This window comes from Mustela nigripes, chromosome 1 (assembly GCF_022355385.1).
Source record: "Mustela nigripes isolate SB6536 chromosome 1, MUSNIG.SB6536, whole genome shotgun sequence".
In the NCBI taxonomy this organism is placed as follows: Eukaryota; Metazoa; Chordata; class Mammalia; order Carnivora; family Mustelidae; genus Mustela; species Mustela nigripes.
The window spans coordinates 60598801-60616156 of record NC_081557.1 but is presented as its reverse complement, the minus strand read 5'-3'; the positions used below and the strand labels follow the sequence as shown (position 1 = coordinate 60616156).

Below are 17356 nucleotides of genomic sequence, written 5' to 3'. Positions count from 1 at the left end.
AAGTGCTATGTTAGTCAACTTCCCTATATTATGTAATACCAGTCCTGAGTGAGGTTACTGAGGACCAGAGAATAGAGGTTAACTTGCTTAACATCACACAGCTGAAAAGAAGAGTCCTAGGTATGTGATCCCCAAAGAACTGTCCCAACTAATGGAAGCTTCAAAAATAGAATTTGCCTTAATTTTCCAAGAATATAGTTTTCCAAAGACAAATAAGAGGACTCTTGAAGTAGGTAACTGTATCATTGTACCACTGCATCAGCTTTATCAGTCAGTATATCGGCTCTAGCTGAGCCTACCATTTTTTAGGACTATTGGAATTGATTCCTCTGTGAGGAAGGTTGTTATATATGTTCTAAATTTCTATTAAGAGATTAATAATATCTATGAAAACAGTAAATTAGGAAAACTTAGTGAACTGATCCTCATCCCTACCTCGCATTTTCATTCCTGCCTGGATTCTTTGAGGTTTTCAGTAAAAACTGCTGTATGGTTATTTTTCCCGTTAACCCAAATATGCTTAATGTCAAGGAGTGGAGCAAGCATAGTAGAAGAGACTATTAGGCAAACTAGAGAAGTTAAGCTCTTGTTTAAAGCGATAGCCCTTACTAATATTCACCCTTTGGTTGCTGCCCTGTGTAGCCATATGTTAAAGGTCCCAGAACTATACCTCATATGATTAAAAGTCTACGTTTATTCATACACTAAACACATTTATTCAAACATTATAATTTTATTTTTGTGTACACATGTGTTTTAACAGTCACTGAATTTCTAGGCCAGGTTCAGGTAACTGAAGGGCCTTTATAAATAGTTTATATTGTTTAGATCCAAGGTATCCTGCGAACATAGTCTGGAGCAAAATGGGAAATAACATCTTTCTAAAGATAGGCTTAGAAACTCTAGTCCAGTAAGTTAAGATGTTTCCTTTCTCTGGTAGCGGGGCTGACTCATACCTATGAGAAAAGATTGAGACAGTTCTATAAAGATATTTAATCAAATGGCAAATCCATGTACAATATATATTAATCCCAGAAGTCTTAAGATAAAAGTAGTTAGGTAAAGATTAAGTTAATCCAGTTACTCTCTTTGATAAATATTGTTGGTCCTGAAAACTGTACTTTTGTTTTGTCCCTTTCTCCACTTCACCTCTGAAGGCTCATACAGCTTAGGTTGCTTGGTAAGGTTCTATCAGAAAATAATTGAATTCTACTTTATAGCCGACCATTTTGTGATGGAATTTTCCTATAGTGGAATTGCTCAAACTCTAAACACAGAACATATAATTAGCTATCATGTAAGGCACAGTACTGTTTGTAGCTTGTAGATGGCATTCAATACACAAATTAAGGTAAAGAACGTGAACTACACATGCAAGAGGTATGATGGGATCAATTTCTAGAACTGTTTTCAAATTCTTAAGTTATACTATAAGAAAAAAAAAAGCCTAACTCTTTCAAATTAAAAAACATTGCCTTAAAAGCAGAAAATTATCTATGTTAATTTGTGCATTTTCTAGGTAATCATTTAAATATTGAAGTTTTTCATTGATTATGAGAACAATCTTACCTGGCTGCTAAGCCACCATTCACAGGTATAGCCAAGATAATAGGGTACAGACCACCCAGAACAAGACCAACCAGTCCACCCCGTGTTATGGTACAGGTTTCACAATTCAAATCACCTAGGAAATAAATCAGTTCTGAAAATGAAGGTCATGATAGTCAAGCAAACATGATATAAAGAATGCAAGGTCATCTTAAACGTATCGCAGATACTCAATTTTTAGGCAGCAAATGCAAATCTATAAGGCATGTTAGAAGGTACAATTATATGTACAGATAACCTAAAATGCTAGAGGATTTTTAATCTCAGTTTGCACTGCTTTTATCTTTCTGCACTTGTATTGGCAAACCTGAGCTAATATTTTTCTGTCTGCAGAAAACGTTTCACCCATGGGAATTTTTTGATTTATTTATTTATTTAACAGAGAGAGCACAAGCAGGCAGAGAGGCAGGCACAGATAGGGTGGGTTGCGGGGGAGCAGGCTCCCTGCCGAGCAGAGAGCCCGATGCGGGGCTCGATCCCAGAACCCCGGGATCATGACCCAAGCCGAAGGCAGAGGCTTTAACCCACTGAGCCACCCAGGGACCCCAACCCATGGGAATTAAAAAAAAAAAATTTGTACTTCATCTTTTGTTTTTACATTCTATAGTGTGACTATTTTTACAAAATTATGTATTTCCAAGTTAGTGTAAGCTGCATTAAGAATAGAAAGCTAAGTTTTACTCAGTCTGTTCAGTTGACTGGATGGTAGCTTTCCCTAGATCATAAAAATTCTTTCTACAGTGATCATGGGGATTCAAGCAAAATATTCATCCAGTTTTGAAACCAATTTGGAACAGCACTTCAGAGAATTTAAATGGACTGTCTTCCTGCTATCCCACCATTACCTGTGGTAATATTTTTCTGTGAAATCAGTCAGATTTTTCATGTTTCCCTGTGCTGCACTACTGCCCTTCACAGATTATACACTTTTTTTTTTTAATTGAAGGTTTGTGGTAGCCTTGTTTTGGTCAAGTGTGTAGGCACCAATTTGCAAGCAGCATTTGCCCACGTCATGTCTCTTGTCACATTTTGGTAATTCTCGTATTTCAAACTTTTTCATTATTACTATATTTGTAACCATGATCTGTAATAAGTGATTACCACACACTGGAAATCGAAATGATGGTTAGCACTTTTTAGCAATATTTTTTAAGGTATGTACATTGGTTTTTTTAGACATAATACTATTATTGTACCCTTTAAACAGACCATAGCATATTTTAAACATAACTTTTATATGCACTGGGAAATCAAAAAATCAATAAAATCAATAAAAAATTAATATGACTTTACTGCAACAGACACTTTATTGCAGTAGTGTGGCAAACCTGCAGTATCTCCAAGGTATGCCTGTACTCAAAGCACTCAGCATATATGGTAAACTGTCGAAAGGAAATCAGGTCTCCATATATTTGATAATTCTTGTATATACATTTAGTGCTTTGAGAGATTTTCTATGTAAGTAGACTCCTCTTCCCGTAACTGTTTTCTCTTTTGAGGGACTTAACTAAATTTTTTTTTTTTTTTAAACCCAAGGCAGTCATCTTTAAAAAAAAAAAAAAAAGTTTGCAAATACTTCTTTATGTACTGTGGGAAAGATAAGTTAGATTACGTATTTAGAACTGTCATGTATGTGTATTTTACTTGTACAAAAGATTTTGCTAATATGACCTGCCACTTTACATAGGCTAGCAAGTTTCAGTCTTATCCATGCATTCACTACGATATAGCATAACAGCTAGCTACCTGATGTTAATATTTAAGGATTAGTGAAAGGTGCAAATAATATATACTAAAGCAAATTCTGGTGATAGTGAAATAGAATTTACCTGTAATCAAAGGTAAACTTACAAAACCTCTGTAAGATAAGTCTGCAGTCAAAAATGGGATCACTGACATTGGTAAGCCAGCAGCTATACGAGCCTGGGTCACATTTAAGACGCGTCGAAAAAGACTATTTGCTATTAGACCACAGAGACCAGCGTTAAGTCCAACATATGCTGAGCCATGTTCGAGCAGATTCCTGAGTGGAGACAAAAAAGAGAATATTTTGGGAGGTACTATATTTTGTGTGTGAGTTGTCCAACAATTCTGGTGTATGTCTGAAGAGTCTGATATGAATGCTTCTCCTTTGGGTGAAAGTACCAGTATCCTCTCTAGCACAATAGATAATAAGGTGGTACTATCTTATAATCACTGATTTTTATGTCAGGCTTCTCCACTAGTCTTTAAGTGAATAACCTGAAGATAGTGGATACAAAGATACATTCATCTTGTGGTTTCAGTAGCACCTGACACCTAAAAGGCATTCAGTAAGGTGGAGTTAATTATGTTTCCTTTCACTTTACTCTGAAGCATTAGTCAGAATAGGGGGGTGGAGGAGTGCTAACATTTAAGGGATGCTTTATGCTAGGTACTTTAAACAACTCACTGAAATAAAGAATAAATTGATGATTGAGTTACTAAGTGGTTTTTAGTCAAGGTATATATGAGTTTTAAAATACATGTTCTGTGCTAGCTTTAGTTTTGGAAAAAATAATACCTAAATTTAATGCTAGATACTGAAAGTATTCTAAACTCTTCAGCCGAGTACTTAACTTTATTTTTCTACCTGCCTTGCTATCTACAACAAAAGCATCAGTCTCTTAAATTTTCATTACTTACTAGCCAGAATAGCCACACAGTATCTCCTTAACTTCTATGGTTAACACTTAAAACAGCTTTTCTAGGAATTCCTAACTAAGCTTCCTGCATTGCATAAAGCATTACTTTTCTTACCTGTCACTTTGCAATCATAATGGTGCTTGTCATTCAATCACTGACCACTACATGCAGCAGACTTGATGCTGAAGTCACAAAAAATTTTCTACCTTCAGTGTTTTCATAGTTTATTATTGGAGGATGAAAGACATGTGAGCATGAGATACAACAAATCTACTGAAATGGTAATGGAAGTACAAAAGAGAGTTTAAAAACTTAGGGTACACAAGATAGTATTTACAAAGTGAGGAGAGCCTACAGAACCTACCAAACAGTAACAACAGAAAACACGAATGTGAAAGACCTGTATGTTTTTGGTTTTAAAAGATTTTATTTATTTGTCAGAGAGAGCGAGTGAGCGAGCACAGGCAGGCAGAGTGGCAGGCAGAGACAGAGAGAGAAGCAGGCTCCCTGAAAAGCAAGAAGCCCGATGCGGGACTCGATTCTGGGACCCTGGGATCACGATCTGAGCCGAAGGCAGCCGCTTAACCAAGTGAGCCACCCAGGTGTCCTAAGACCTGTATGTTTTTGTGGGCACTGAGGGAATGGGAAACTTGAGCGTGTCTTCTGAAATACTTTTATCTTCATAACAATCTGGTGAAGTATACATTATCTCAACTTTAGTCCTAGCAACCAAATGCTCAAAGGTAAACAGTTTGCCCATATATATTTTTATATATTATTATAATTATTTTGAATATATAAATTAGGCTATAGGCTGATGTGAAGTATTTTAAAAACAATGAATATGTAAATAAAAAGGAGTGCAACTAGAATCTGAACAGCAGTTTGTGGTCTCCCAAATTTTAATTTCCTATGGCTTAGAGTCACATTTTTTTAGTTAATAATTCAGTAGGTACAAAACTTACTATCTAATAGCTCCTTTCCAAGTCAGTTTTCCAAAAAAGTGCCTTTACTAATAGAGACTCATGATTGTTTGGCAACACACACACACATTCAAAACTAGACACATGAGTGAAACACAACTATAATATATTTAACAAGTGGCAATGAAATATATGGTACATAAAATTATTTTATAGATCAGAAAGGTTTTTGATATTAAAGTTTCATACACCTAAGGGCTTTTCAAATAACTACTAAGTATATCAAATGATAATGCAAGAAGGGATGAGGATTCAAAGCTGGAAGGACAAGGATAATAGGAGCAAAGGAAAATAGGGAGTAAGGCAAAGATGAGACACTATCATCTGCTCTGTTTAGGTACCAGTGTTTGAGAGCAATTTACTATTTCCAAACCAAAGCTTACTTTGCAGTTCCAGCTTGCTTCCCCACTGCTTGTTGATTCTAATTTGGTTAAAGTACCAGTGATATAGCCTGCTCTTTTCTCTTCAAAGCTGCCACCATCTACTCTATTCCTTGTGTCAGTCTTTCTGGCGCTTTACCTTACTGACCTGGCAACATGGACACAGGCCCTTTGGGGCTTGAAAAGTTTTTCTGTTATCTACCTCAGGAAAATAACAAAAAGGATGTATAATGTGTGTGTGGTGGGGGAAGAGACTTCAGCTTATGAAATCTCACCAAGTTCTTACTGCATCCTGAGTTTATAGGTTCTCTCTTGTTCAGAGGGTAAGTGGCAGCAAGGCTGAAATTTACTCAGGACAGTTAAGATTATGATTCTAAAACATATTCCTTACCATCACCACTTCCAGACTACCATGCCAGTTTTCCTACTGTCTTTTTTTTTTCTCTGCTACCTTAAATCTAATTCCCAGAAGCAACTGGAATGTTCTTTAGAAATGTTAGCTGGATCATCTCATTTCTGGCTTAAAATTCTTCCTGTTCCTTCAGCCTTATGCCTACTTCCCTGTACTTCAGTAACACTGGTTCCTCAGATATGATCAACTTTTTGCTATCCTGTGGCTTAGGCATATGCCAACCAGTCTGCCTGTGACAACTGTTCCCCTACCCACTCCCTAGGCTGGCTCTTTTTTTTTTTTAAATCCGTTTTGGCCTCATAATTTCTCTTTAAACGGAACCTAGTCAGAGAGGTCTTCTTGCTAAGGAAGTGCACTATAGTTCACTCAGTGTTGTCCTCAAAGATCAGTATGGTTCTTATATAGCATTTTTCTATTTAATGATAAAGATCTTTTAGCCATGATCCCATTTCTGTGGCATTCCTTGTCTAATTATATGTGTTACAAAGCACTCTCTTGGACTGTTAGACATAATAGAAATGCACTGACAAGACAATTTAAAAGCAATCTTAAAGGACTGTTACTTAGATGAGTCCATAAATGTTCACATTGAACAGTACTCTAAGCCAAATGGAAAAACTGAGAATGATCATATAATTTGATCCAAAGACATGAATTCTAGCCTCAACTTTCAGCAAAATGGTTAATCTCTTGGTCTCAGGTTTTCTCAATAAGAAAAGAAAAAGAGCTCAGTTTCCTTCTGATATTCTACGTTTATGTTCAAACCAAATAAATGTGGGATAATGAACCAATGATGAAAATCTACCTGGTAAAAAATATTTTTAAGTTATGAAGGGAGTCTTACCTTTCTGCTTCTGGGAGTTGGTTAATTTTCCTGGTTATGATATTGAAGATTAAGTTTTCCTTGACAGTATCATGTGGTTCATGATTTTCCATCTTGAGCCTTAAAATATTTTTCAATAATATATATCTATAGAAAAACAAAAGGGCTCATAAAAAGCTTTCTAAATACCATGAACAGTTCATTTAAAAAATTAGCTATAGCTTGATTCATAATCTTAAAAATCAATGCATACACATACACCAAAAAAAAATACTGTAAGTGAAACAAACCAGAACATGAAAAACACCCCATAAGGCTTCTAAGAAATACAGAATATCTTTATAAGCCTTAAAAATATTTCTTAATTTACAAAAAGCACTGAACATAAAACTAATATTAACTAATTAAAATTAAGAACTTGTGTTGATCAATAAATACTATAAAGGTAAGCCAGTGTGGGAGAAAATGTCTGCAGTATAACTGACAAAGGAGCAGTTAGTACCCAGAAAATGTAAAGAAGTGCACATCATCAAGAAGAAGGCAAGCAACCCAACAGAAAAACTGGCAAAAGGTTTGAACAGGTACTTTCCCAAAGAGGGAAGCAAATAGCCAATAAACAGAAAATATGCTTAGCCTCATTATAATCAAGGGGAAAACAAAACAAAACACAACAGTGAGATATCCATACGTAGGTTAGCTAAATTAAAACCTGACAATTTCAGTTTCTGGCAAAAATGTAGGGTAACTGAAACTCTGGTGTGCTGCTGGTAGAAGTATATGGGTATAAACACTTTGGAAGAGAATTTGGTATTATTTAGTAGGTAGAAGAAACATACTACCAATTTCACTTACGGGTATACCCTGAAATAGGAACTAGCAAAATTTCTCTGAAGGGCCACAAAGTAAATATTTTAGGCTTTGCATGTCCAACATGTTCTTCATCTAATAGCCCAGTAGTTTCTTGATCCTTGCACTAGTTGGAATGAATGCAGAGTAGGCGCAGGATGGTGAATGATGAGTTTTAACCCAAAGATTTAGCTCATTAAGATTTCAGGGTAGGAAAGTTAAGGAAAGCACAAGTTTCAGAAATCACAGCAAAATACATGATCTTATGAAATTAGATTTTCATGGTTATCTATTTGCTATAAGGTTAATTTACAACACTGATTTACTGCTGGGTAATAAAGGTCATTGGGAACATGTTAAGTGAGATTTCATATCCTTAGACGCAAAATTAAAAAGTACAATGTAGGCGTAGAAATTTACATGTAGGTTTCCTGGACTCAAACTTCTTAAGAGCCTTGGTTACCATATCATGACAGACACAATCTCTGCCCTACGCGTGTGTGTAGATACAAAATCCGGTATACACAGAAAGTGTACAGTGTACATACTGGAGGCAGGTGTGTGCACACGTGTGTGTATAGAGCCATAAATTCAGGATATAGACAAAGTGTATGGTGTATATATCTGAAATAAAAGTTACTTCCTCAGAAAATCCTGCCTAATGCTATCACTAGTTTTCTGCTCTACGCTCTGCATAATGGTGAGGTTCCGAGTTCTGTGAACTAGCTTTTTTTTTTTTTTTTTTTTTTTTAAAGATTTTATTTATTTGACAGAGATCACAAGTAGGCAGAGAGGCAGGCAGAGACTGAGGAGGAAGCAGGCTCCCTGCTGGGCAGAGAGCCCAATTCGGGCTCGATCTCAAGATCCTGAGATCATGACCTGAGCCCAAGGCAGAGGTTTTAAGCCACCCAGGCTGAGCCACCCAGGCACCCCAATGAACTAGCTATGTCTAAAGTGTACCTATTAAAAGTCTCCCTTAATTCGGTAAAAGTTTGACACGGCAACCTGCAGTAAGACGTTGTGTGTCTGTTACTAATAATAAATCCTAATCCAAGATAAAACCAGTATCTAAGATAATGTATTTAAATACTACAAACATTTCAAAAGGCGCTTGCATTAGCTAGCTCACGTCCCTCAGGTTAACCATGAAACAAGTCAAGTGGGGACTCTTTAAATTAGGCCAAGGTCACTCTGGATATTGGTAGTAAAACCTGGATTAAACCCAAGCGCAGACATTTATTTTCTCTCTTGGTTTAAATATAAGATCTTTTCTTCTGGGTGGAAAGTGAAGAGACCGTAGGTGCCGTCTCCCCTCCCCCGCTTCCGACTCAGTCCCGGAATTTCATTCCCGCACTGCCGGCAGACAGCGTGTCACCGCGCTTTACTTCTCTGGATACCCGGCCACTTTTTCAGGGATACCAGTACCTTGTGCTCTCCTCACAGCATTCGGTGCCTGCACCGGTCCTCTGCAGGCCACGCTGGGAGCTCACTCCAACTTTTGCTCTCCTACCCTGAACGCAGCCATCTTTGGCTGGCACGTGACTCGAGCCAGGCAGGCGCGGGGGCGCGGCCGCTGATTGGGCTGCCAGAACGCAGGCTGCCTGCCCGGGCGACGCCCTGCGGAGGTGTTTCCCGCCGAGAAAGTGCTGGGCTCCCGGGTGAGGAGTTTTCGGCGAGCGCGGAGGGTACCCTTTACACCCTCCCCGCTGCTTTCGAGGACTGATCTTGTGGAAATTGTGAAGTGTTGATTTCCTGTTCCTTCACTGAAAAGTAACCTTTAGACGCATTACCTCAGTGCCTGGCCCATAGAGCCTCTCTACCTCATGAGCTGACCTGTGGGGCATACGGAAACTGCACAGCCGTCCGCGTTCAATGGGGATGCGGTTCAATTGAAGTCGGAACCAGCTGAGGTTTCTTTGCGCCGTCAGTTTTTCATTGTCCCTACCATCTTGAGCTCCGTGTGCTATTTTATAATCTGGCTAGTTGTCCTGAGACCTGAGACAACCTGAGACCCTCAAGAGTCAGCAAGAGCTTTTCCTGAGGATCGCTCGTGCTCTGCCAAGTACTGCTTATAGAAACAGGTTTGGTTAAATTAAAACCTGAGAGCGAAGGAGCTGGTGGCTTCGTAAATCGGAACAATTGAGAACCAAAGTTTTGGAACAAGCCTCTGAAGGCCTCTCAGTTCTCATTCCCACAGCTTCCTTTATCATCTATAAAACCGGGAGGGGGGCAGGGGGGCGCAACTACACTCTCTTTGATTATTGTGTAAAGTTGTGAGGATCCTAAAAGTGCTTATCCGGGTTTCTTTGGAAACCACTGAGCTTTGTCAAGGAGAAAGAGGTATTTCAGGTAGAGGGGGAAATTTTCATTGGCGAGGTGAGCAATAGAGCACCCCAAACTGCTTTGGCTGCGAGGAATTTATCCCATGTCAAATCGTCACTTGTCCGTAAACCCGAAAATTAAAACAGATCCTCAGATTCCGAGGAAGGTCAGCATACGCCCCAGCTGGAAAGTTTCCGAGGTAAATGCAGGGACGGTTTGAGAAAACCAGTTTATTAAGATGCTAACTATAACATGTGTCCGTGCGCATGTGAATATTTTGTTTGCATTTCATAATCTTATTCCAATTTAATTGTTAATGGTTTGAAGCTTATTTTGAGATTTATTAATGTTCATTGTACAGTATCTGTAGCATGCCTTTCTGGAGTAATAAAAGCAATTTAGTATATTGAGATTTTATTTAAAAAATCAGTTCTTCACAAGACAAGAAGAAATGTCCATTTCATCTAAGTTCTCAAATTACAAGCTTAAATTGTTCACAGTTGTTTCCTTATTAGCCTTTAAAACCTGGAGAATCTGTAGTGAGGTCATATCTCTCATGATACCTGTCATTTGTATCTTCTCTTTTTTTTATATTGGATCAGTTTGGCTAATGGTTTATTATTTGATTTTCTCAAGTAACCGGGCTTCTTTATTGCTTTTTTTCATGTTGTTTTCTGTTCTGATCTCTATTATTTGTTTTCTTTTTCCTACCTGGAATTTAAGTTGCTCCTCTATTTGTAATTTCTAAGGAAGAAGCTGAGGTCATTTGATGTAAGATCTCCCCCAACCCCAGCTTGTGTCGAGTGGTGTGAATTTCCCTCCAAAGACGGTTTTAACTCTGTCCGACAGATTTTGAAATGTTTATTATTTCGATTTGGTTCAAAACACTTTCTAATTTCTCTTTGCTTTTTTCTTTGACCCATGAGTTACTTAGAAGTGAGTTAGTTTTCTAATAGTTACAATTTTCTGGGTAACTTTCTGTTACAGATTTCGAAGTTAATTCCATTGTGGTCACAGGATATAGTTTATATGACTTGAATTCTTTAAAATTTATTGGTATTTATAGCCCAGATTCTGGTCCATGTTGATACATGTTCCATATATAATCAAACAAAATGTATGTGCTGCTGTTGTTGTGCCAAGTGTTCTAAAACATCAATTATCACAAGTTGGTTCATAGTACTGTTTAAGACTTTTTTTATCCTTTCTGAATTGCTACCGACTTGTTCTATCAATTACCGAGAGGTTATTGAAATCAACTATAATGGACATTTTCCTACTTCTCCTTTCATTTCTAACAGCTCTTGCTTCATGTATTCTGAAGATCCATATGAAATGATTAAACATTTAAGATAAACTGATCCATCATTGATTAGGAAATAACCTTCTTAGATCTTGGTAATACCTTTTGCTTTGCAATTTACTTTTTCTAATATTAATATACCCACTACAATAGCTTTTTTTGATTAGTGTTAGCATAACATAGCTTTTTCCATCCTTTTACTTTTAACTTATTTGCGTCTTTATCTTTAATGCAGGTTTCATTTTTAAAAAAAAGATGTTATTTATTTAATTGAGAGAGAGAGAGTGAGTGAGAGAGACAGAGAGAGAGTGAGCAGGAGCAGGGGGAGAGGGTAGGGCAGAGGAGAAGCAGACTCCCCACTGAGCAGGGAGCTCTATGCAGGGTTCAATGCCAGGACCCTGGCATCATGACCTGAGCCAAAGGCAGCTGCTTAACTGACTAAGCCACTCAGGTACCTTAATGCAGGCTTCTTATAGGCAGTATAACTGGATTTTTAAAATCCGAATTGACAATTTCTGACTTTTAATGAAGGAGGTGTTTAGATCATTTATATTTAATGTGATTTTTATATCCCAGGGTTTACAATCTATCATCTTGAGATCTGTTTTCTGTTTTTCCCATCTGTTCTACATTTCCCTTTTCCTTCTATTTCTTTTTGTTTTGTTTTGACTAATTGAATTTTTTTATTCCATTTGATTCACTTTGTTGGCCTATTAGCTACAATTCTTAATAATAATTACAATGATTGCTTTAACATGTATATTATACATCTTTTTTAGTTTCCTCAGGCTACTCTAAGAAAAGACCAGAAACTGGGTGGCTTACAACAACAAATTTATTTGCTCACTGTTTTGGAGGCAAGAAGTCTGAAATCAACATATTGGTAGTATTGGTTTCTACTGGAGGTGTTGAAGGACAATTTGTTCTTTGGTTCTCTCCTAGCTTCTGGTGGTTTCTGACAATCCTTGGTGGCTCTTGGTGTCTTGTCAATGCATTGCTCCAATATCATCTTCTGTCTTAATATGGCATTTAATGCTGTGTCTTTGTGCCTTCACGGAGCCATTTCCCCTTTGTCTATGTCTGTGTACCAAATTTCTGTAGTCTTGTGAGTACACCAGTTGTTCATCAAGGGCTTGTCCTAATCGAATATACCTCATCTTAACTTGATTACATCTGCAAAACCTCTATTTGCAAATAAGGGTACATTCATGGGTATGGAGGATTAGAACTTGCAAATATGTTTTGGAGGAACCGAGTTATACCTGCAACACTATTTTTAATTTATCACAATCTATCTTCAAGTAATATTATACCATTTTATGTATGGTAAAAGAGTGTTACAACAGTATGCTTTTCTATCTTCTTGGTCTTTATGTTATTATTATCACACATTTACTTCTAAGTATGTTATAAACCACACAATACATAGTTACTTTTTTTATTTCAATAGTCATTTGTCTCTGAAAGAATTTTTAAAACTAAGAAAATTTATATTTATCCACATATTTTCAGTCTCTGGTACTTTTCATTCTTTTTATAGATCAATATTCCATCTGGTATCATTTTCTTTCTACCTGAATTATTCTGTAACATTTCTTAGAATGCAAATCTTCTGGTAATGAATTCTTTCATATTTTCCCAACTCTATAAAGTATTTAGCCTTAGTTTTAAAATTGTGGTTAAAAACACATAACATTAAATTTACCATGTTAACCATTTTTAAATGAATGGTTCAGTAATGTTAAGTATATTCATAGTGTTATACAACAGATCTCTATAACTTTTCGTCTTGCAGCATTGAAACTCTTTATCCACTAAATACTAATTATTCCTTTCCACACCCCCAGCCTTTGGTAACCAACTTTCTATTTTCTGCGTCTCTGGGGTTGGCTTCTTTAGACACTTGATATAAGTGAAGTCAAACATTATTTGTTCTTTTGTGACTGGCTTATTTTATTTAACAAATGTTCATTTGTTTTGTAGCTTGTTACAGGATTTCCTGCTTTTCAAAGAATGCACAATATCCCAATATATGTATATGTATATATTACATTTTATTTACCTGTTTGATCATGAAGATTTGGATTGCTTCCATCACTCAGCTATTGTGAATAATGCTGCAATGAACATGGGTGTGCAAATACCATTTCAAGAGTCTCTTTTGAGTGCTATTGGATACATACCCAGAAGTGAGATTGTTGGATCATGTGCTACTGTTTTCCATGATGGTACTGTTTTCCATACTGTTTTCCATTATGGCTGTACCATTTTACACTCTTACCAATGGGGCGGTAAGTGTTCCAACTTCTTTTCCTCACCAGCACTTTTTATTTTCTGTTCTTTTGATAGTTGCCATCCTGATGAGTATGAGAGGGCGTCTCATAGTGATTTTGATTTGTATGTCCCTAATGATTAGTGATGTTGAACATCATTTTGTGTGCTTCTTGGCCATTTGTGTATATTCTGTAGAAAAATGTCTATTCAAGTCATTTCTCCACATTTTAATTGGATTTATTTGTTGTTACTGAGTTGGAGAAGTTCCTTATATATTCTGGATTAGCCCCATATCACCTATATGACTTGCAGATATTTTCTCCCATTCCATAGGTTGCCTTTTTATTCTGTTGTTTTATTGACATGTAGAAGATTTTAAGTTCGATGTACTTCTGTTTATCTACTTTGATTTTGCTGCCTGTGATTTTGATGTCATAGCCAAGGAATCATTGCCAAACACAATGTACTGAAGTGTTTTTCTATGTCTCCTTCTAGGAGTTGTGTAGTTTCCGTCTTATATTATTCGGTCTTTAATCCATTTGAGTTAGCTGCGGACATGTAGTATGGAACAAATCCAACTTTATTTATTTATTTATTTTTGTATGTGGATATCCAGTTTTCAAAACACCATTTGTTGAAGAGACCATCCTTTTCCCCATTATGTAGTTTTGGCACCCTTGTCAATAATCATTTGTGCATATACGCAAGGATTTATTTCTGAACTATCTATCGTATTCTATTAGTTGATAGATCTATGTTTGTGACAGTGCATCATCTTAATTACTCTTGCTTTGTATCATGTTTTAAGATCAAGAAGTGTGAGGCCTCTAGCCTTGTTCTTTTCCAAGAATGTTTTGGCTAGTCAGGTTACCTTGAGATTCCTATGAATCTTAAGATTTTTTTTTCCTGTTTCTATAAAAAATTGCCATTGTGATTTTGATAGCAATTTCATTAAATCTATGGATCAATTTGGGTCATATTGGCTTTTGAACAATACTGAGTCTTCCAACCCACAAGCACAGGGTCTCTTTCCATGTGTCTTCTTTGGTACTTTTAGCAGTGTTTTGTAGTTTTGAGTCTGAGTCTTTTACCTCCTTGGGTAAGTGTATTCCTAAGTATTTTATCCTTTTTGGTGCCATAGTAAATGTGTTTGTTTTCTTAATTTCTTGTTTTGGCATTGATAGTGTAGAGAAAAACAACTAATTCTTATGTGTTGATTTTGTATCCTGCAACTTTGTTTAAATAGATTTTAGTTGTAACAGTTCCCCCCTGCCCTTCCTGGGATTTTAGGGTTTTTATGTATATAAGGTTATGCCATTTGAGAACAGAGGTAATTTTACTTTTTTTCCAATTTCTTTTCTTATCTAATTACTTTTGCTAGAACTCTCAGTACTATATTGAATAGTATTGTCAAGCGTGGACTTGGTTACCTTGTTCATCTCAGTGAAGAAGCTTTCAATCTTCTGCCATTGAATATGTTAGCTATGGACTTTTCATGTGTGGCTTTTATTAAACTGAGGTAGTTTCCTTTTTCCCCCCAAGGTTCATTTATTTATTTGAGAAAGAGAAAGAGAAAGAATACAGGGTGGGCAGGGGATGGGGGCAGGCAGAGGGAGAAGGATAGAGACTCCCAAGCAGACTCTGCGCTGAACACTGACCCGGACATCATGACTGGAGCCGAAACCAAGAGTCAGGCACTCAACCAACTACACAACCCAGGCACCCCAAGATAGTTTCCTTTATTTCTAAGTTGTTGAGTAACTTTCATCATAAAAGGTAGTTAATTTTTCTGTTGAGATGATCAGTGGTTTTATCCTTAATTTTGTTAATGAGGTATATTACATTAATTGATATTTTTATATTGAACCATCCTTGCTTTCCAAGTATAAATTCCACTTGGTTACTGTAGATGATCTTTTTAATGTTCTGTTGAATTCAGTTTTCTAGTATTTTGTTTAGGATCTTTGCATCAATATTAATCAAGAATACTAGTATATAGTTTCTTTTCTGGGATCATTAACTTTCTTGGTTTTGATATCAGGATAATGCTGTAATGCTGGCCTTATAAAGTGACTTTGGGAGTATTCCATCCTCCTAAATTCATAAGCAGAGTTTGAGGGGGATTGGTGTTAATTCCTTAAATGTTTGGTACAATTCTTCAGTGGAACCATTTGGTTCTAAGCTTTTCTTTGTGGGGAACTTTTCAATTACAGCTTGAATTGCCTTATTAGTTGTAAGTATGTTTGGATTTTTATTTCTTTGTGATTCAGTCTTGTTGGGTTAGATGCTTCTAGGAATTTGTCCATTTTTTCTAGGTTACCCAATTTGTTGGCATATAATTATTGATAGTAGTTCCTTAGGTTCCTTTTTATTTCTGGGACATCAGTTATAAAAAACCTGCTTTCATTTCTAATTTTAGCTATTTGGGTCTTCTTTCTTATTTTCTTAGTTAATCTAGCACCATCATCAACCAGGCTCAGAAAGAGCACCTCAGGAAATTATGCAGGTGTAAGAAGTACAAGCCCTTGGATCTGCAACCCAAGAAGGCAGGTGCCATGTGCTGTGACTGAATGAGCACCAGGGATCCTGAAGATCAAGGAGAGGCTATAACCACTGCAGAAGTACCTGGTTAAGGCCCAAGCATCAGCATCAATAAGACAAAATGGGAAAAAAATACAACTACCATATGATCTGACAATTCTACTTCTTGGTATTTTTCTGAAGGAAACAAAAATGCTATCTCCAAAAGAGATATGCATCCCCATGTTCATTGCAGCACTTCATAATAGCCAAGACATGGACTCAACCTAAATGTTTACTGATGGATGAATGGATAAAGAAAATGTGATATATATATATATATTCAATGGATATTATTCAGCCACAAAAAGATGGAAATCTTGCAATTTATGACATGGATGGGCCTTGAGGGCATTATGCTAAATGAAATAAGTCAGACAAAGAAAGACAAATACCACTGATCTCACTTATATGGGTTATCTACAAACAAACAGCAACAGCAACATCAAAACCAAGTCATAGATACAAATAATGGATTGCCGATTGCCAGAGGTGGGGGATAAAGGATGGGTGAAATGGTGACAGTGATCAAAAGGTACAAACATTTAGATACAAATAAGTAAGTCATGGGACTATAATGTGACCACACGATGACCACAGTTAATAACACTGTATAGTATATTGAAAGTTGCTAACACATTAAATCTTGAAAGTTCTCATCGCAAGAAAAAGATGTTTGTAATTATGTGTGGTGATAAATGTTAATTCAGCTTACTGTGATTGTTTTGAAATACACGCATATATTTGATCATTATGTTATACACCTGAAACTAATTTATGTTAATTATTACTCAGCAAAAAAGAAACCAACATATAAATACCTAAAAGTAATTAAAACTTTGTATTTTATAAAAATAATCTAAATAAATAGGCTTTTTTATGTGTGAAAAAAAATGAAGGGAGTTGTATGATAGTCAACTGTGTTGGACTTGACATTAATTTGCTGTATGACTAACTACAGAAAGGGTGCAGGTCAAAGGACTGTATGGGTTGCAGTCTGACACACTCAGCAAGGACTTGCAGGAGGGCATATAGGAGGACCAGTAGTGGTCTGACTTTTCTGACGCTGATGTCAATTGAGTCTAAACATAGAGGGATTTGGTTTTACTAACTGAATTGAATATATTTGAACTATAATCTGAGGGATTTTAGTTATGCCTA

The 17356-nt window shown here is 36.5% G+C and overlaps 1 protein-coding gene across 1 annotated transcript; it reads right to left on the bottom strand.

The window, feature by feature from the left end:
* Window positions 1-699: 699 nt before the first annotated feature.
* Window positions 700-9281, bottom strand: TMEM126A (transmembrane protein 126A). The gene is made up of 5 exons (XM_059412119.1): window positions 9142-9281; window positions 6892-7017; window positions 3438-3631; window positions 1570-1684; window positions 700-956 (listed from the first exon to the last, which is right to left on the bottom strand). Exons 2-5 carry the CDS (start codon window positions 6981-6983, stop codon window positions 764-766), a joined length of 594 nt encoding a protein of 197 aa, XP_059268102.1. The 5' UTR covers window positions 6984-7017; window positions 9142-9281; the 3' UTR covers window positions 700-763.
* Window positions 9282-17356: the final 8075 nt, after the last annotated feature.

Coding starts and splice junctions, on each gene's coding strand:
- TMEM126A (XM_059412119.1), bottom strand. CDS start 6,983: ATGGAAAATCATGAACCACATGATACTGTCAAGGAAAACTTAATCTTC. Junction 3,632..6,891: donor CAACTCCCAGAAGCAGAAAG/GTAAGACTCCCT, acceptor GTCTCCACTCAG/GAATCTGCTCGAACATGGCT. Junction 1,685..3,437: donor AAGTTTACCTTTGATTACAG/GTAAATTCTATT, acceptor TTTATTTCCTAG/GTGATTTGAATTGTGAAACC.